The sequence below is a fragment of the Propithecus coquereli genome, unplaced genomic scaffold (assembly GCF_000956105.1).
Source record: "Propithecus coquereli isolate 6110/MARCELLA unplaced genomic scaffold, Pcoq_1.0 Scaffold291, whole genome shotgun sequence".
NCBI lineage: Eukaryota > Metazoa > Chordata > Mammalia > Primates > Indriidae > Propithecus > Propithecus coquereli.
The window spans coordinates 3028658-3050501 of record NW_012148519.1 but is presented as its reverse complement, the minus strand read 5'-3'; the positions used below and the strand labels follow the sequence as shown (position 1 = coordinate 3050501).

Sequence of the window (21844 nt, the reverse complement as noted above, 5' to 3'; positions counted from 1 at the left end):
TTAGCAAGGTTGTTAAATATTATACAAACCCAACATATAAAAGTCAACTGTATTTCTATACAGTAGCAATAGAAAATACACGTTTTTAAACAATCCCGTTTATAACAGGAATAAATTTAATAAAAGGTAAATAAGCCTTTTATAGAGAAGATTATAGATTAGATTCTAAAACATTAAAAGATTATCTAAATGGAGAAATTAACCAGATTCATAGATAACATAATATTAGACTTAATATTATAAAGACATTAATTCCTCCCAAAATAATCTACAACGTCAGTGTAATTCCAACCAAAATCTCAAAAGGAATTTTGTAGAATTTGACAAGCTGATTCTAAAATGTGTAGGGAAAAGCAAAGGGCTAGGATTAACCAAGATAATTTTGAAGGCAAAGGACAAGATGAGGAAAACCCCTACAAATAGGAATACCAATGGCTATCTGAAAACCTCCTGTTAACCTCTAGGTCAGTGAAGTACCTACAATGAAAACTTACAGAATTAAGTACCAGTCACTTGGAAGAAAATTCCAGAGATAATGAGCACTTTTATGTTTTTAACCTACCACATGACCAGTCTTTGGAGAGCAATAGTTCTCCCCCCTTTCAGTAAGCCAGAAAAAGAAGGTACTTACATGTCCTCCTCACCGAGTCAAGTGCACATAAAACAATGCCTAAACTTCTGCCTTTTAGACCTATTAGATATAAACCTCAAAATGTTCAACAGAAAAACACTTTTAGTTGACTGAGGCCATCAAAAAGATCAATAAAACTGAAATAGAAGAAAAAAACAATGTATAGAAACCATCTACTCTTCTGTAATACATAAGACAATGTAAATGAAACCTTTTTTTGCTCCCAAAAAGTGAGGAAGAGACAAAAAGAAGAAAACATTAATTTTTGCCTCTTTTGTTTGTTGTGGGGTACTCAGGTGACAGGCCTAAATTAAAAGCAAAGGGTTTTCGGACAAGAGGATAAACAGCTTTTGCTCTCTTTCCATAGGTCGGACCTTTTGTTAAACAACAGAGAAAGCTCTTTGTCCTTTCCCTTCCTTATTTACTTCTGCGTTAGCTCCCATCAGAAATACTGGCCAATTCAAACATGCTCAGAGTCCAACGAAAGAACAATTCAAATCAATTACTCCACTCTAAAATAGCAAAATCACTGCTAACCAGCCTCTTCAAAGAGGCAATTCAACCTTCAGAGTAGCAAAAAGGAACACATGAGACCACTAAAAGCTTATTATAATCAGGTCAGCTCACAAAGACACATTTACCTCTTTATACCAGCAAAACAAAGTTCCCTGGTTGATGAAATAAAAATGAATATGAAGACAGTAAGATAAATATTAATATTAAGGCAACACTTACAGGGTTCGTAAGTGATGCCCAAAACCTTCAAAGTTTGCCCTATTATTTGGGCTTTTTGAGTACGTAATACATTGACGTGGTACAAAAATCAAAAGATACAAAAGAGTACACAGCGAAAATTCTCCCTTCCCATTCCCATCCTTCCCAGTTGTCCACATAGGAAACAACTATTATTCTTATGTTCTTATCCTTATAGACATGTCTATATGTATACAAGTATATATGCACACTGCTTTGATGAAACTATCCTTTCAAGTTTCCAGTTCTTTTACTGATGACTCCCAAATCACTAGTCTCCAATGTTCCAGCTAATCTCTTTCTTTCTTTCTCACTAAATCTCAATGTATTTCCAGAAGAAAGGTTCATTTCTTCTAAATTTCTGAAACTCTGCATTTTGGTTTTGATTAAGATTGCACTGAACCTAAAGATCAGTTTGGGGAGAAATGCCATCTTAATATTTTAACTCCCAATCCAAGAATATAGTATATCTCTATTTAGGTTTTCTTTGATTTGTTTCATCAGCATTTTGTAGTTTCCCACATACAAATCTTGAGCATACTTTGTTATAATTATACCTAAGTATTTCATGGTTTTTTGGTGCAGTTATAAATGATACTATTTAAATTTCACTTTCAACTGTTCATTTCTAGTACGTAAACATATGATAGGCTGGTCCAAGTGCAGTGGTGTTTACAACTAACTGATCACAACCAGTTACAGATTCCTTCATTCCTTCTCCACTCCCACTACTTCACTTGAGTAGCCTTAAAAAAAAAATTAAAAAAAAAAAAATAAACCTATGATAGACTATGTATGTTGAATTTGGATCTTGTGACCTTGCTGAATTCACATATTAATTCTAGTAGCTTTTTTGGAGATCCTCTGGGATTTTTTATGAAGACAATGTCATCCATGGATAAAGATGGTTTTAGTTATTTGCTGAACCATTTGAGATTAGGTTACAGATTAGAAAAACATTTCACCTCAATATTATTAATAATACTTCAGCATTCATCTCCTAAGCATGAGGATGACCTACATAACCACACTCAGGACATTTCATATTGCCACACTACTGCATAATATAAGTACATGTTCAATCTCCCCAATTCTCCCAATAATGCATTTTTAATATCCAGGTCCATTCAATGGTCATTCATTGCATATAGTTGTGGTTTTTAGTTGTTTCTAACCCTAAACAGTTCCTTAGGTTTTTTTTGCTTTTATCATTCATGGTATTGACAATTGTGAATAGTCCAGGCCAGTTGTTTTGCAGAATGACCATTAACTTGGATTTGTCTGGTTGTTTCCTCATATTCTCATGCTATATATGAGGGTTTGTGTTCAGGTTAAACTTTGTTTTCTGTTTTGTGAGACAGGGTCTTGCACTGTTGCCTGAGCTAGAGTGCAGTGGCATCATCATAGCTCACTGCAACCTCAAACTCCTGGGCTCATGTGATAGGTCAAACTTTTTCTTTGGCTATAATGTTAATACTGCATTGCAGGAGTTGGGTTCTTCTCAGAATATCTCATGAGGAGACATAGTGTGTCAGTCTGTCCTATTACTGGCAATGCCAAGTTTGGTCATTTTGTGTAAATGCTGTCTACTGGCACTGTAAAGGTGCCTTTTTCTGTTTGTAACTGATGAATAATCTGTAGGGTGACACTTCAAGGATGTGTTCTATATCAAAATATGCCATATTTTGATGATTCTTATATGCATAAATTATTAAACTGATGACAGAATTAGAAAATTCTAACTACATTTATTAGTTGATAGTATTTTTTAAAGAAGAGCTTTCCATTTCTCTATCTACCTCTTTACAATTTTTTAGTATCAGTACAGACTTACGGATTTTTTCACTCGATATGTTTTAGCTTATTCCTGTTATAATTTGTTTTGATGCTCAAGTTGCTTCGAATTTGCTAGTAAATGTCCCTAGGATCTGAACTTTTAACAGACTCACCAGATGATTCATATTCATAACTAGTTCCCTTATTTTGTTTATTTTTATTTATTTATTTTTGAGACAGAGTCTCGCTCTGTTGCCCAGGCTAGAGTGCTGTGGTGTTAGCCTAGTTCATAGCAACGTCAAACTCCTGGGCTCAAGCGATCCTCCTGCCTCAGCCTCCTGAGTAGCTGGAACTACAGGCATGCGCCACCATGCCCGGCTAATTTTTTCTATTTTTCTATTTTTAGTAGAGATGGGGCCTTCCTTTTGCTCAGGCTGGTCTTAAACTCCTGAGCTCAAGCAATTTTCCTGCTTCGGCCTCCCAGAGTGCTAGCTAGGATTACAGGCGTGAGCCATTGCGCCTAGCTCAGTTCCCTTATTTTACCAATTCAAAAAGTTTACAGGCTTTATCCAAGATCAAATAACTAGTAAGGATCAGAATTGGGCCTTTAACTAAGAATTTTTACTATTGGTCTAGTGTTCATACAACAAAATAGGATCACAGAATGTCATGTCTATAGGTTCTGAAGGGAGGTGCCTCAGACATCGGCAGAAAGCCTGCTTAATGTCCATCTCCCCTTTTTCCTCAATAGAGGGAACTTGAAAGGACTCCAGGAGAAAAGACACCTTTCTTCTGGTTCCAGTAAACTTTTCTCTGCTTGCTCCAGTGGCACATGGCAGCCAGCAGTACAAAGGACATAGAGTGGTCCTTACCCCCAGGAAATTTCAGCACTACCATCCCCACACCTTGCAATCTTTGAGTGGCTTCCCATGAAGAGTTTCCCAACAACATTTGTCTCCTCTAATACATTCTCAAAACTGCAATTAAAATCATCTCCTTAAAACACAAATGTAGGGGCGAGCACGGTAGCTTACACCTGTAATCCTAGCACTCTGGGAGGCTGAGGCGGGAGGATTGCTTGAGCTTAGAAGTTCAGGCCAGCCTCAGCAAGAAAGACCCCGTCTCTCCTAAAAATAGAAAAAATTAGCCAGGCGTGGTCGCTTGTAGTCCCAGCTACTTGTGAGGCTGAGGTGGGAGGATTGCTTGAGCCCAGAAGTTTGAGGCTGCAGTGAGCTATGATGACACCAGGGCAACAGAGCAAAAGCAAAAACAAAAATCAAAACCACAAATATAGGATGGATGGTGGTGATGGCTGCACTATGGTATAAATGTATAATACTTAATACCAGCGAATTATACACTTAAAATGGTAAGATGGCAAGTTATGTGTATGTTACATATATTTTATCACAATTTTTAAAAACATAAATCTAATCATGTTTTCCACTCCATCTCTATAATAGTTTACTATTGTTAAGATAAAGATACAATTCTTTACCGCAGCCCGAAAGATGTAGTATTTCTCATTTTATCCAGGTCTCTTATTCCCACTACATATTCCAGCTACACTGGCCTTTAGAATCCCTTACATAACCATGCATCTTCCTATCACAGAGCTTTTCAAAAACGCTGTTTTCTATGCCTAGAACACCCTTTCTTTCTGTCTTCTAATAATTCTTCAGATCTCAGTTCAAATATCCCTTCTCTAGCCTCTCTGGCTTGGTAAAATATTCCTAATTTTAAGTTCTTATTAATACACATATAAGTAGTTAAAAGTCAAAATTTGTCAGTTCTTTTTGTGATCATGTGATGAATACTGTTCCTCTTCCCTAGACTATAAACTCTACGAGGGCAAAAATTATGTACTTGGGCATACAGTACAGTGCTTCACACATACTGCACTCAAAAAATATCTGTTCAATGAATAAATGACTTGCAAGATTCAAATGCAACTACATCAGGCAGCCACTAGAAGTCACCTTTGCTACATTTGTACTGATCATCATCAGTGCCCATAGGGTACCAACTGTGATAAGGAGACTTCTCTTTTCCCAAAAACTAAGAAAAATAGCCTTAAAACCATTAGTATGGTGCTACATACTGGCATTTAATTTCCTCTGGGCCAATAAGTATTACCAAACAACAAGGTAAACTCAAAAAACAGTAATTTAGTTCTTTTTTTTTTTTTTGAGACAGAGTCTCACTCTGTTGCCCAGGCTAGAGTGCCATGGCATCAGCCTAGCTCACAGCAACCTCAAACTCCTGGGCTCAAGCAATCCTCCCACCTTAGCCTGCCAGAGTGCTAGGATTACAGGTGTGAGCCACCATGCCCATCCAATTTAGTTCTTTATATGTCAAAATCTCAAAGGTATTATTGGACTGGGCGCGGTGATACGCACTTGCAGTTTGTCTACTTGGGAGACTGAGGCAAGAGGATTGCTTGAGACCAGGAGTTTCAGTCAGCTTGGGCAACACAGTGAAAAGATGATATTTGAGGAGTAAAGAGATAAGGCAGTGAGACTATTGAGTGTCTGGGGCAAGAGAATTTAAGCAGAAGTAACAAATGCAAGGGTCCTTATTACTCATGATTTTTAACTGAGCCAAGCTGGAAGGGTGGTGTTTTAGAAACACACAGTTTCTAAAAAAATTAAAATAAAAGGTATTTGAAGAGAAAATATTTATGTGATAGAAAATAAAAGTCAAGGCCGAGCACAATGGCTCACACCTTTAATCCTAGAACTTTGGGAGGATAAGGCAAGATGACTGCTAGAGGCCAGGAGTTCAAGACCAGCCTGGGCAACACAGCAAGACACTATCTCTGCAAAAAATAAGAAAAAATGAGGTATGGTGGTATGTGGCTGTAGTCCCAGCTACTCGGAAGGCTGAGGCATAAGGATTTCTTGAACCCAGGAGTTGGAGGCTGCAATGAGCTATGATGACAACACTGCATTCTAGCCTGAGCAACAGAGTGAGATCTTGTCTCAAAAGAAAACCCCGCCTGGGCGCGGTGGCTCACGTCTGTAATCCTAGCACTCTGGGAGGCTGAGGGAGGTGGATTGTTTGAGCTCAGGCGTTCGAGACCAGCCTGAGCAAGAGCAAGACCCCGTCTCTACTATAAATAGAAAGAAATTAGCCAAACAACTAACTACAGAAAAAATCAGCCGGGCATGGTGGCACATGCCTGTAGTCCCAGCTACCCGGGAGGCAGAGGCAGGAGGATCGCTTGAGCCCAGGAGTTTGAGGTTGCTGTGAGCTAGGCTGACACCACAGCACTCTAGCCTGGGCAAGAGAGTGAGACTCTGTCTCAAAAAAAAAAAAAGAAAGAAAAAGAAAAGAAAATCCCCCAAAACAAACAAACAAATGGACACCACAACTTTAATGTCTATTAAGTGTCTCAAAGGTAATTTGTCCAAAACTAAACTCCTAGCCTCCCCTTATCACTGTTCCAAGTCTTTCCTCTATCAGTCAATAGCAACTCCACCCTTCCAGCTTGGCTCAGTTAAAAATCATGAGTAATAAGGACCCTTGCATTTGTTACTTCTGCTTAAATTCTCTTGCCCCAGACACTCAATGGTCTCACTGCCTCATCTCTTTACTCATCAAATATCATCTTCTCAGTGAGACCTCCTTTGACCATCTCATTTAAAATTACAACCCAACCCCCTCAACATTCCCTGCATTATTTTTCTTGGAAGCATTTCTCAGTATCTAATACAATATATATTCTACTTATTTATGTTAATCATATTTTCCCCCAATTTAGAAAGTAAGCTCCATGGAAACAGGAATTTTTAACTGTTTTGTTCACTGTTGAATCTCCCCACCACCTAGAACAGTACCTGGCACATACCATGTATTTATAAATATTTGGCGAATTGAGAACTATGTGCTTTTAAAGTATGTCTACAAATTCTTTGATATACTTGAGAATGGGCTGGATTTAGTGATCCAATGCAAACATTTAAAATATGGAGCTGGCTTCCTTAGAGCAAGTGATTCAAAACTTTCTTTGAAGTCTTGCTATATTGCCCAGTCTGGTCTCAAACTTCTGGCTTCAAGCCATCCCCCCAGCTGGGCCTCCCAAATTGCTGGGATTTACAGGCATAAGCCAACACTCCTGGCCTTGTAAATTATCTTAGAAGTAGATGCTCCAACTCCAAGCCTTCAGATGATTATTGACATCTTGACTGCAACCATGTTAGAGACCCTAAGCCAGAACACTACCCAGTTAAGTTCCTGAATCAGAGAAACTGTGTGAGACAAAAAATGTTTTAAACTGGTCAAGTTTGAAGATATTTTGTGACACAGCAATAGATAACTAATACAGTGGGACTGTAATAACCTGGCATAGTCACTTTGGGAAGAAATTTAGCAATACCTAATAAAGCTAAGATGTAGATATCTATGAACTGAGCTTCTCCAACTTGTGTGCCTTGGATGGGTTATGAGTATGGTCTTAGGGCAGCAGGGTGGGTCCTGGACAGCTAGAACCTCCAGCTCAGTTACCTTCAGCCTCACATAGCCTCCTCTCATTTAGTGTAGAAATATTTCATCTTGTATGAGTGTCATGATGCAAAAAAAGTTGGTAAGTAACATACTATGACCCAGCAATTGCACTTCTAGTTATGTACCTTAAAGAACTCTCATATGTATATAAATAAGGACATATTTATTGCAGCATTTTTCATAATAGCCAATGTTTGGATGTAACATAAAAGTCCACCAATCAGGGTGTAGAAGAAGAAATTAGTTTTATATTGAAACTAAATTGTGTAATAGTTGATAATTAAACCAGAACTACATTTATAAACATGAACGGTACACTTTTATAAACATGAACAGATCTTAAAAACAGTGCCCAGTGAAAAAGTAAAGTTGAAAAGTTGAAAAGTTAATTACGATGGAAAGCTGATCCAAAGATTAACAATTTTAACAATATTTCTATGGACACAGAGCTATAAGAGACCATCAAAGTCTTACATTCTCTAGCTTTCTAGACAATGTAGAAATCCCTACTAACCACATACGTAAACATTTAGCCACTTAAACACTCTTAGTGAAGGGAAGGCACGCTAAAGTTCACAAAGTAATCTTTGTCAGCTGAAAAAATTTTTGTTTTACCAAGCTAAAAATCTCCTTCTCTTTTTTATAGCTCTTCACTGCAATTTTCTTTTTAAAAAATCAGACTACTTCCTCTTCTAGATGATAGATCTTCACAAATATTAAGGCAGCCATAAATGTCTTCAATATTTCTATTCCAGGCCAGGTGCAGTGGCTCACGCCTGTAATCCTAGCACTCTGGGAGGCCAAGGTGGGAGGATCACTCAAGCTCAGGAGTTCAAGATCAGCCTGAGCAACAGTGAAACCTCGTCTCTATTAAAAATAGAAATAAATTAGCTGGATAACTAAAAATATATAGAAAAAATTAGCCAGGCATGGTAGCCTATGCCTGTAGTCCCAGCTACTCGGGAGGGCTAAGGCAGGTTTGCTTGAGCCCAGGAGTTTGAGGTTGCTGTGAGCTGGGCTGATGCCATGGCACTCTAGCCCAGGCAACAGAGCAAGACTCTGTCTCAAAAACAAAAAATAACATTTCTATTCCAAGCTAAACCTTTCCAAGTTATCCTGTGTCAGGTTAGCAGAATGGCAACATGATATAGTGGAAAAGAGTTTATATTCTTAATTGGACAAAGTTGTACTCAAATGCCAACAATGTAGACTTGGTCAATTTACTAGATCTGCTAAGGAAGTTTATTAACTGATACACTGGAAATAATTCCTACCTTCCCATGATTTTATAAAGTACAAAAATGAAATAACATGTGGCTATAGTAGTATAGTAGTACATACTATACTATAGTATAGTATCTGGCATACCAGATAGTAGCTGGCACACCAAAAAATCCCACTCAATTTGTTTTCTGTCTTCTACAATATGATTTTAGGACCATCTTCAATTTGGTCACCCTCCTCTGGGTGTATTTTTAAGTACAGAGTATAGTGGCATAACCACTTCCTTATTCTGAATATTCTACTATTACTGCATTCTAAAACTGCATTATTTTTTGTGGCCAAGTTACATTTAACACTGTTGGATTATATTATGCTCATGACTAACCAACTACAAAAACATCTCTAGTTCTTTTTCATATGAAATGCTGCTATGAAAGCAGGTATCTTCCAAATATTGTTCATGTTCTGTACTTAAGCCTTGAACCAACAGGGTATGTAATAGAAAAATGACCTCATAGCAGTTCTTAAGAAAAATATCTGGAGATCTGAGCTCAATTAGCCAACAATCTAATATGACTACTGAAAGCTAACAACAGTCAGGATTCCACAACTCTATTAGTAGAAATAAAACTAAATATTTCCACTGTACTTCAAACTGGTCAGACCGCATCTTGCAGAGTGTCCTCAATTCTAGAAACACATTTATTGAAGGAAAAATCTAGAGGGACATGACAAGTATAATGAAGGATCTGAAATTAGCAGAGGAGAGACTAGAGAAAGGTCAACCAATTTTGAATAGATAAATGATTGTCATTATGCAACAGGCAAAATAAGTACACTGCCCTGTTTTTGTTTCAGCACACAAAAGTAAGGCCAAATATCTGAAAGATTCACGGAGGCAGATTTTTAATTCACAATAAACAATTAGAGTTGTTCAATAAAGTAAAGAGTTTGTACTTTGAAACATTTAGATTACTGAAAACATTCAAGCAGGAATTGAATTACTTGTCTGAATTACTCTAGAGAGTATAACTGGACTGAGTTGGAATGTCTGTGCCAGAAAAACCAGCTGATTTTCCTGCTGCCTTTCTACCACTGCTTCTCCTTTTCTTCCTCTACCCAATCATTTAAGGGTTTCAAGGTTTATTTGAAATGCTTGGCACACACACTCATATATAAAAAATAACCCAGTATTTACTTTTCGAAATTGAAGGCTCACCTTACTTTTAAACCTGGAGTAAGATTCTGCCCTCAGTCCAATGAGTTCTTCATAAAAAGCCCTTTATTTTTCAGTAATATAAATTCCTTGCCTCTTGCGCCCCCTTTCAAAGCTCAAAAATGCTATGAATGGCAGTAGTCAATCCAAAATTTTACCTATCTGAAATGTAAGCAATAGCTTATCACCTTCCCCCCTCTTTTTCCTTGCTAACAATTGGAAGATCAATTGTATCACATGCTTATACTATGAATGAATGACCTGGGTCCACTTGGACAGCCTTCTGTTTCTACAATCTATTAAAATATATAAAGTGCCTAGAATATTGCAACGGGCCTCTAAGTGATATCCTTTCCTCCAATCTTATTTCCCTACAAACTTTAGCTATGTAGCAGCCAAAATGATCCTTTAAAAACAAATGGGGGCCAGGTGCGGTGGCTCACACCTGTAATCCTAGCACTCTGGGAGGCCGAGGCGGGTGGATCGCTCAAGGTCAGGAGTTCGAGACCCGCCTGAACAAGAGCGAGACCCTGTCTCTACTAAAAAATAGAAAATTAGCCAGGCGTGCATGCCTGTAGTCCCAGCTACTTGGGAGGCTGAGGCAGGAGGATTGCTTGAGCCCAGGAGTTTGAGGTTGCTGTGAGCTAGGCTGATGCCACGGCACTCTAGGCTGGGCAACAGAGCCAGACTCTGTCTCAAAAAAAAAACAAAAAAACCCACAAATGGGATCTTGTCATTGCCCTACTTCAATAAATATCAATAACAACAGCTAACATTTATAGAGCCCTTACTAGGTGCCAGGCATTATTCTAAGCACTTCACATGTATTAGGTCATCTAATACTCACAGCAGTATGAGGTAGGTACCTGCTATGGTTTGAATGTTTGTCCCCTCCAAAACCTCTGCTGAAATTTAATTGACATTGCAGCAGCATCAGGAAGTGGGACCCCTTTGCATGTATTGAGGTCAAAAAAAGAGAAAGAGAAAAAGAATAAATATAGAAATAAAGAGAACAAAATATTTTTATTTTTAAAAGAAAAAACAAAAAGAAAAAGGAAGTGGGACCTTTAAGAGGTGATTAGGCCATGAGGGATGCACCCTCATGGGTGGGATTGGTGCCATTATAAAAGGGCGAGTCCAGCCCCATCTTACTCTCTCACCCTCTTACCTTCAGCCACGTGATGACACAGCAAGAAGGCCTTTACCAGATGCTGGCACCCTGATATTGGACTTGCCAGCCTTCAAAACTGTGAGCCTATAAATTTTTCCTCATTATAAAGTACCCAGTCTCAGGTAGTCTGTTATAGCAAAAAAATAGACTAAGAGACTAGCATTATCAGGCCCTAATTTACAGATGAAAAATTGTGTCACAAAATATTAAGTAATATGCCCAAGTTTACACAATAACAACCAGCATGGGGAATAGAACCTAGGCATTTTGGCTTCAAAATACATTTCTTACCTACTATGGTATACTTCCTCTCCTACTTTTCAATCTCTTCTCAAAAATATTTAAAATAAAAACCAAATCTCTTACCATGGTCTAGAAAGACCTGTAGGTTTTAGTTCCTGCCCAGACATAATATTTTCAACAAACTCTTTACTTTGGCCTGCATAACCCTTCCTAATATGTTAAGTGTCCTCATGTTCACCCTCATTTTATATCTTTACCTCCCCTCTCTCACACTGGCTTCACTCCTGTTCTTCAAAGACACTAAGTTCTCTCCTTCCTGTATTAGGACACTTTGCTTGCAGACAACAACTTCCAGCTCAGGTTAACTTAGGCCAAAAGGCAACTTAGAAGAAAATCAAGTAGCTCACTGAATAGACAAGAAGCTGGAGAACCAGGTATGGAAACAGGAGAGTTCCAAGCAACTAAGAAAGAAAACCCAATTTTATTAATGGGGCAGCTGCTGAAGGAAGCCAATCTCACTAAGATGAATTCATTACAATCATGTTTTTAAAAAATTTTTGTCCTTACTAGATTTAAATTTAAAATCCTAGAATAAAGAATCTGATTGGCCTAGCTGGGATCATATGCCTGACCTTTTATATGTTTTATAAAAGGACTCTAAATTGGAATGCTCAAACTAGGACTATTTAGTGAGAAAGAGATATTTCCAAAAAGGAAATGAAGGTGTTAATTAATAAGAAGAGAGGACATATGCTGGATACTACTCCTCCCCACGAAAAATCAAATATCCACTAACTGACTAAGGACCTTTGCTATTGCTCTGCTGTGACTGCTATTTTCCTTGACTCCTTTCTTCTCCTTCAGGTCTTACTAAAATACCACCTCCTTAAAGAATGCTCCTTGATCATCCTCTCTAAAGTAGGCCTCTTCTGCCACCCACTATCCCTCCCACAAATTACTGGTATATCACCTTGTTTAATTCTTTTATGACACTTTAAAAAATGATTTTCTCATTTGTTTCTTATCTATTCCCTCCACTGGATTATAGACTCCTCGAAGATTAGTACTATGAACATTTGATCAAAGATCAATAAGAGACAGCACATAATAGGCAGAATAATTTTTTTTTAAGAGACAGGGTTTTGCTCTGTCACCCAGGCTGAAATATAGTGGTATGACCATAGCTCCCAGCTCCCTGCAGCCTCACACTCCTGGGCTCAAATGATCATTTCAACTCAGTCTCCTGAGCAGCTGGGACTACAAGCATGAGCCAGTGTGCCTGGCTCCAGAATGATCTTTTTAAAAGGTGAATCAGATGTTACTCCTTAGCTTAATATCCTTCAATGCTTCCCATCCCCACTGTAATTAGATGAGAATGCAAATATCTACCATGAATAAGACCCATTTCCACCTCACCAGTTCCTAGAACATGCCAAGTTCTTTCCCACTTCAGGATCCATGCCTGAAATATTCTTCCACAGACTCTTCATAAGACTAGCTCCTTTTTAGCTTTCAAATCTCAGCTAAAATAACACTTCCTGAGTCAGACACAGTGGTATGTACCTGCAGTCCAGCAGGAGGACTGTTTGAGCCCAGGAGTTCAAGGATGTAGTGTGCCATGATTACACCTGTGAACAGTCACTAAACTCCAGCCTGGGCAACATAGCAAGACTTCATTTCTTTAAAAAAAAAAAAAAATTCTTGTTGTTCAACAAGTCTAAAATTAAAAAAACAAACAAAATAAAAGTCCCAAAAAAACTCAAAAATACTTCCTAAAAGGGGCATTTCTATGAAATGCAATACTAAAACACTAAAACAGGTTTCTAAAACAGATTTTTCCTTCTAAATTATTTATCACAGCACCATTTCTTTCTTTCTCTCTTTTTATTTTTTTAAACAGCAGAGAAAGAGTTTAGTATCACAGGCACCATGTGAGGAGATGGGAGGAATTTCTCAAATCCATCTTCTGGCAGCAAAAGACTAGGCAATTGGGTCTGCTAACTGGCTGGGTTCGGGGCAGAACCTTAGGGTATACAAATTGTCTTCTTTGCTGACTCGGTTCTTGGGTGGGGGTTGCAATACCAGTTGAGTCAGTTCCTCAGTATGGGCCACTATTCTCTGTGGGTCAGCAGTTCCACCAGAATGCAGGGGCTGGAAGATAGCTCAAAAACTGGCAGTTCCAGTGCCCCACCCAACACCTGGGGCATTCTAGAGCCAATCACAGGACCCAAAACCAACATTGCAGCTTGTTGCTTTTGGCAAGCGCCACCTACTGGCAGGGAGGTCAATTTGCAGGCCCTTTACAGCATTTACTGACTCAATCTTACAGGATGTGTGAGGGACCAAGGAGTGGCTATTTAGGGGAGCACCTACCCCCTCCCACTCCCATAACACAGAAAAACTGTGCTACTGGATAAGGACGGAAAGATGGCCTGGGGCCACAGCATACAAGCATTTAGGCCCCTCCCCCACGAGCTCTTTATTTCTTTTATGTATTTCCTACTTTGTGATTATTTCGTTTATAAACTTACTTCTTTCTTCATTGCCTATATCCAACAACATGGTTTTACTCCATAAGGGCAAGAGTATATCCTTATTATATCTCCAAAGTGTACTGTAATGCCTGGCACCAAGTCAGTACTTAAATAGCTATCAGAAGAAAGAAGGTATAAATTTGTGTTTATTCAGAGAAATCTTCCTTAGAAAAACTACCCCATCTAGCATAGCCAATGTAAGATATCTCAATAGCTATAATTCTCTAGGCCTTCTTTCCAAAACCAGGTAGATCAGAAAGATAAGTATTTTTATTTCATAATGGACAACTGACTTTGCTAGCTAAAGGAAAATGAGCTTTGAAGGCTCTTAAGAGGAATGCTAAGGGCTAAAGATATTTTAAAATAGTTTTAAGACATGCATATACTTACCTAAGTATAGATGGAAATTAGCAAAACATTGAATATGACTCATGATCAAAGGACAATTGGCACTGAAATACATACCTTAACCTTCCCTTCAATTAGATTTTTCCCCCTTTCTTTCAGCAAAGAATATTCATTCATTCATTCATTTTTGAGCTGGGATCTCGCTATGCTGCCCAGGCTGATTTCAAACTCCTGGGCTCAAGCAATCCTCCCACCTACGCCTCCTAAATAGCTGGGATTACAGGCACATGCCATCGTGCCCAGCCCAGTTTTAAAGCATTTAATATAATATCATCATATCTCTACCCTCACCACATGCAAAGTAAGGGCTTAGTTCTCAGTCTTGTCTCATTTTACCACCATATATTATAGAAAATCCAGTATGATTTCACCAAATATAAGTCCTACTCACCAAGTGCTCTTGCTACTGCCAGAAAAGGAATCTGGTCAATAACTGTGCTCCTTCTAACAGGTCCATTGTGAGTGAGCCGAGGTCGTTTCCAAACTACACGATTCACTCCAGACTTGTTCATCACGCTAAAAAATAAATAGAGCTCACATAAATACCCTAAATGATTAAAATGTAAGAACTAAGGTAGCTCAATGCATTAAGTAACTACAAAAATGAAATTATATTATCACAAAATAATGACTTATCTGTTTCAGTTATAAAGACACGTAAGCCAAAGTTTCTGTTCAGAGAGGAAAGATAAAATAGAGTAGTTGAGGGGAATGTGGAGATTACTGAAGTAGGCCAGACAGAACCGAATGGAAGTAATGTGAAGAAAAATGAGTATAAATACCATGTTAAAAAAAAAAAAAAAAAAAGATGACTTAATGACTAAAACAATTGGGAGGGAGGAAGTAGAGGAGACTGAGGCCAGGTACAGTGGCTCATGCGTTTAATCCCAGCATTTTGGGAGGCTAAGGCAGGAGGATGGCTTGAGGCCAGGAGTTCAAGGCTGCAGTAAGCTGTGATCACGCCACTGTACTCCATCCTGGGCAACAGAGTAAGATCCTGTCTCTAAAAAACAAAAGTAAATAAATAAATAAATGGAGAGTGATTAAACAGTGATTAGAGAAATAGAAAAGGAAAGGTTATATAGTTCTGGGGGTTTCAGATGGGGATGGGGGAACACAATAGTACTTCAGTTCCATTATTTTATTTATTTATTTATTTTTAATTTTATTTATTTATTTATTTGGAGGCAGGGTCTTGCTCTCTCACCCTGGCTAGAGTGCAGTGGTGTCACCACAGCTTACTGCAACCTCAAACTCCTGACCTCCAGCTATCCTCATGCCTCAGCCTCCCAGGTGCTAGGATTACAGGCATGAGCCACCATGCCCAGCCCAGTTTTAACATTTTTTTTTTTTTTTTTTTGAGACAGAGTCTCACTCTGTTGCCCAGGCTAGAGTGAGTGCCGTGGCGTTAGCCTAGCTCACAGCAACCTCAAACTCCTGGGTTCAAGCGATCCTACTGCCTCAGCCTCCCGAGTAGCCAGGACTACAGGCATGCGCCACCATGCCCGGCTAATTTTTTCTATATATTTTTAGTTGTCCAGATAATTTCTTTCTATTTTTTTAGTAGAGACAGGGTCTCGCTCTTGCTCAGGCTGGTCTCAAACTCCTGAGCTCAAACAATCCGCCTGCCTCAGCCTCCCAGAGTGCTAGGATTACAGGCGTGAGCCACCGCGCCCGGCCCATTTTTAATATTTTTGATCTGAGAAATATACAGGAAATACCTCAGTAGAAATATCTACATATTTAGATAGTTCCATAATTCGAAGTGTGAAACTAGACTCTCAGAAACAGATCAGCTGTACAGATACAGATTTGGGAGTTACAGAGTAAGAAAACCCTCCTGGCTGGGTGTGATGGTGTATGTCTGTAATCCTAGCACTTTGGGAGGCCAAAGTGAGAGAATCATTTCAGGCCAGGAGCTTGAGACCAGCCTGAACAACATAGAGACCCAATCTCTACAAAAAATAAAAATTAGCCAGAAATAGTGGCATGTGCCTGTAGTCCCAGCTAGTAGAGAAGCTGAGGCAGGAGGATCACTTGAGCCCAGGAGTCTGAGGTTACAGTGAGCTATGATGACCCCTCTATACTCTACCCAGGGTGACAGAGTGAGACTCTGTCTCAAAAACAAAAAACTTATACTCAAAACATAATAGAGATGGTCTGTCAATCTGTGCCTGGCATGACTGAAACAGAATCTGATGTGAAAGAAAAGTCACCTTTAACTCAATTTAATTGTAATTTCTCTGGATTAAAAAAAAATGTTAACAGAAAGGAAATATTCCTCTGGGAGGCTAGAAAAGGTGGTAGGGATGTAAGAGTAGCAAAGGAGCATTTCTAAGAAACAATTATTAGCCTATCTGATATTACGATTCCCAAGACTCTCAAAGATAGAGGACACTAAGATAATCTAATTAGATACCTTCACATTCAGGTCCCACGTACACACAGAAACTCTCTGATTATACATATAGTCAGCCCTCTGTAACCATGGATTCCACATTTGTGGACAACCACTGTGGGTTGAAAATATTTGAGAAAAAAAAAAAGTCCACAAAATTCCAAAAAGCAAAACTTAAATTTGCTGTGAACCAAGTACTACATTGAACCCATGTGAATGAGGTGATGTATAGGCATTGCATTAGGTATCATAAGTAACCTAGAGATGATTTAAAATATATGGGAGGATGTACATAGGATATATGCAAATACTATGCCATTTTATATAAGGAACTTAAGCATCAATCTGTGCATTTTAGTATCTGCAGGGGGGTGGGTGTGGGGTGGGTCGTGGAATCAATCCATCTCATGGATACTGAGAGACGACTAATCTAAATAATCCACACAGGGAAGTTATGTAGAGCAGCTGACAATAATATGTGATCTTCTCAGTTATTTTTCTCATATGGTAATATGACATCCTGGTGTATATATATTATGTGAGTCTCTTACTACTCTTATTAGTTTACTATACTGACTTTAGGTAGCATGATTTTATCCCTCTAAAACTGATGAACACTGAATATATCTGCACTAAAACTAAAATGACTTCAAGATATGGAAAGTTGAAGACAGAATAGATCATGGTGACCACCTCCAAAGGAATGTCACTATGAAATTCCCTATACCTAAGGAGCAGCCACAGCCAAATCTCCTCCATCTTTGGCGTTTTCATCTCTGCTCTAACTTTATAGGAACAAAGATGCTAGAGAGAGGAGAGAACAAATGGAATAAAACTCCTAAGGGAAGCAAAATAAAGGTGTAAAATGTATAAATGAGAAAAGATCACTCTTCCTCTAAGCCAGGAAAAAGATGAATATTGAAGAAGAACAGCCTCAATCTTCTTTCTAAAGTAGAAGACAAGTTCATCTGAAGAAGGCAGCCCAGGAGATTAGAATAGCGCTGTTTCATGAAACTTCTTGCAATGATAGAAATGTTCATTCTGCACTGCCCAATACATTAGCCACCAACCACACGTGGCTATTGAGCACTGTAAATGTGGCTAAGGCAAATGAGAAATTGATTTTTAAATTTTATTGAATTCTTTTTAATTTAAACTGCCATATGCAGCTAGTCGCGACTATGCTGGACAGTGCAGTGGAGGAACGAAACAAGCACAGAATGAACGGAAGATACTGTAAATGTTAATTAACATAGAACAGAAATCCAGAGAGTTGCTCATTTACCATTTTTTTTGAGAACTAGTTTAATTCTAAGTTCTGAAATCAACATGTAGATCATAACAAGAGTTAAAATACCAAAGGCAGTCATTTTGTTATATTATGCTTTCTTCAGTGCTGATCCTCAAAAAGCAGAGTAAGGACTAAATCTGCCACGCACAAGAATCTATGAAACACCAAGATTTATGATGTGAAGAGATGTCAACATTTTGCCTTTATAACATCTTAAAGCCCTACTGTCCTTTCCTAAAACTGCTCCCTAGAAGTTAAGGCTTAATACTTGACTAATTACAATAGCTGCTTCCAATATAACTATACTAGGAGCTCTCTTGACATTTAAGGATTTTATGGTCTCTGTGTTTCTGCGGAACAAAATACAAATTTAATGGTACTGGTTAAAACACAGGAGTTTTAAACCTAGGATTAAAAAAAAAAAAAAAGCAATGTTATAAAAGAAGCTGCTTTTACTGCACTCCCTGTTGTTGTCTTGTATGATTAAAAGGCATATAAAAAGGAACAGCCTGACATGCAGAGAGCTGACCGAGCAGCAACAGAAGGCTGGAAAAACAGAACACTGGCCAGTTGCCTAGGTTGGGACGGAGGGAAGTGAGGAAATAACTTATAATAAAATGGCTCAATTTCTGCAAAAAATACCTGCTCCCAAATGGCAAAGACTTTCTGTCCAACTGTCCAGATGGTATTTTTGGTAATTTTTTTTTAAAAAAGATCAAAAAACCCCAAAAACATTTTTTAAAAAGTTATTAAAATTTTTTAAAAGTATAATTTTAAAATTCAAGTCAAAAAATAAAAAATAGTTAAGAAAATTATTTTTTAAAAGGAAGATTAATGAGAAGGAAATCATGCCTACCAATATTAAGAATTATAGGCTGGGCGCGGTGGCTCACGCCTATAATCCTAGCACTCTGGGAGGCCGACGCGGACAGATTGTTTGAGCTCAGGAGTTCGAGACCAGCCTGAGCAAGAGCGAGACCCTGTCTCTACTAAAAAAATAGAAAGAAATTAGCTGGACAACTAAAATATATATATAGAAAAAATTAGCCGGGCATGGTGGCACATGCCTATAGTCCCAGCTACTCGGGAGGCTGAGGCAGGAGGATCACTTAAGCCCAGGAGTTTGAGGTTGCTGTGAGCTAGGCTGACACCACGGCACTCTAGCCAGGGCAACAGAGTGAGACTCTGCCTCAAAAAAAAAAAAAAAAAAGAATTATAATGAAGTCTCGATTTTAAAAATTACAGTACTAAAAAAAAATTACCAAGATACAGTTCCATTGAAGGGTCATTCTACAATAAGCCATGTTACCTTATAACAGAGCTGACATTCCACATTTATCTTAATCAGAGAAACAGTGCAAGAAGAGGGTAAATTCAAGGCTATCTCCCACTAAAGAAGGGTTTTCAGCCTGCTACTCAGTAAGGAAAAGATACATAATTGTTCAAGTAGCTACTAGTAGTCATCTAGAAAAAAATATTAACTTGTACCTCTACTACACAACTTAGATTTTAAGATTTCAGAAGGAGTGAATATTAAAATATAAAGGGTGAAACCACACAAGTATTAGGTAAGTGGTTCTCAAAATGTGGTTCCAGGCCCCTGGGGTGTTGCCAGAACTTTTTTTAGGGAGTCTGCTAGGTCAAATTGTTTTTGTAATAATACTAAGACCATATGTATACAGTGGAATTTTGAGAGACTGCATGATTGGATATGACACTGTAGAATAAAATGTTTTAATATTTGGAAGATCTGCATAACTCTGTGAACTAATATATTCCAAAACAAAAATGCATATATTACAAAATCATGCATGGGGGGTACATACTATATGATTCCAACTATGTGACATTCTGGAATAGGCAAAACTATGGAGACAGTAAAAATATCAGTGGTTGCCAGGAGTAAGGGGAGAGGGATGAAAAGGCAGAGCACAGAGGATTTTCAAGGTAGTGAAACTACTTTGTATGATACTATAATGGTGGATACATGTTATTATGTATTTGTCAAAACCCATAGAATGTACAACACCCAGAATGAACCCTAATGTAAACTATGGACATTGGGTAACAATAATATGTCAATATAGGTTCATTGATTGCAAGAACTATACCACTCTTGTGCCTGATGTTGACAGTGAGGAAGACTGGTAGAAGGAGGGAGGTGCGGCAGTGAGTATATGGGTATTCTGTCCTTCCCACTCAATTTTGCTGTGAATCCAAAAAGTGCTCTAAAAAATAAAGGCTATTAATTTTGAAAAATATGCATGGATTAAAAAAAATATTCAATCAATGGCTCTTAATTGACAGACCAATGGCTGTGAATGTAAGAATACACAAAGTTCATCAATACATTTCAGAGACCACACTATAATCTCTAAGAAGCTATCATCTTTTGGCAAGTCCCAGGGGCTCATACCAACACTTTGAGAGGCCAAGGCATGAGCATCACTTGAAGCCAAAAGTTTGAGACTATCCTGGGCAATATAACAACACCCTATCTCTACAAAAAAATTAAAAACTAGCCAGGTGTGGTGGCACATGCCTATACTCCCAGCTACTCAGGAGGCTAAGGCAGGAGAATTTCTTGAGCCCAGGAGTTGGAGATTACAGTGAGCTATCATCATGCCACTGCACTCGAGCCTGGGCAACAGGCTTTTGTCTCAAAAAAAACCCAAAAAAACAAAACAAAAAAAAGGAAGGAAGGATAGAAGGAAGGGAGGGGGGGAAAGAAGAAAAAGAAACTATCACTTCTTGAGTTTCAAAATAGTATCAAAGAAAAATATTTATACAGAGACTATTAAAATACTCTTCCCTTTTCCAACTATATATCTATTTAAGACCAGATTTACTTCATCTTCTACAACTAAAATAACATTCACAAAAGACTGAATGTAGAAGATGATATGAGACTCTAGATGTCACTTTTTAAGCTAGACATTAAAGAAACTTTGCAAAAATGTAAAAAAAATGCCACTTTTCTCACTAAATAGCTATTTCATTTTTTTTTTTTTTTAAGACAGAGTTTCGCTCTGTCATCCAGGCTGGAGTGAGATGGCATGATCATAGCTCATTACAACCTTGAACTTCTGGACACAAGCGAACCTCCCACTTCAGCCTCCTCAGTAGCTAGGACTATAAGGTATGTGCCACTATGCCTGAGCAGCTTTTTTATTAATATTTTTTGTAGAGACAGGATCTCACTATGTTGCCAAGGCTGGTCTCAACTCATTAAAGGCATGAGTCACCATGCCAAGCCTAAAATGTTTGTTATGTAATACATAATGGGTTTATAATTGCTATTTTTAAATGAATTAGCAAATAGGGTTCCCTCAGACCAAAAATATTCCTGTTTTATTAGTAGAAAATACAGAAGACTTTATTAAAAAGCCTCACTATATGTATGGCACAAAATCCAAAAATCATAAGAGACAGACTGATAAATTTAACTGTATTAAAAGAAACTTCCATGTGGAAAAAAGTTTTAGGAGTATCGTCAAAAGACCAACTGAAAACAATACCCAAAACTCACATCACATACATTAGACTAATTTCTTTAGTGTACAGGTAGCTCCTACACATTAATGTGTAAAAAAAAGCTAACAACATTCTCCAAAAATGAACAAAGCATATTAAAAAAAAAAAAGGAAATATTGGCCGGGCGCGGTGGCTCACACCTGTAATCCTAGCACTCTG

The 21844-nt window shown here is 38.1% G+C and overlaps 1 protein-coding gene across 1 annotated transcript in view; it reads right to left on the bottom strand.

Moving 5' to 3' along the window:
• PPM1D (protein phosphatase, Mg2+/Mn2+ dependent, 1D) overlaps positions 1-21844 on the bottom strand; it is a 66710-nt gene that overhangs the window by 12312 nt on the left and 32554 nt on the right. The window contains exon 3 of the mRNA XM_012648698.1: positions 14854-14978. Within this exon, the coding sequence (XP_012504152.1) occupies positions 14854-14978 (125 nt within the window). The remainder of the gene's footprint in view (positions 1-14853; positions 14979-21844) is intronic.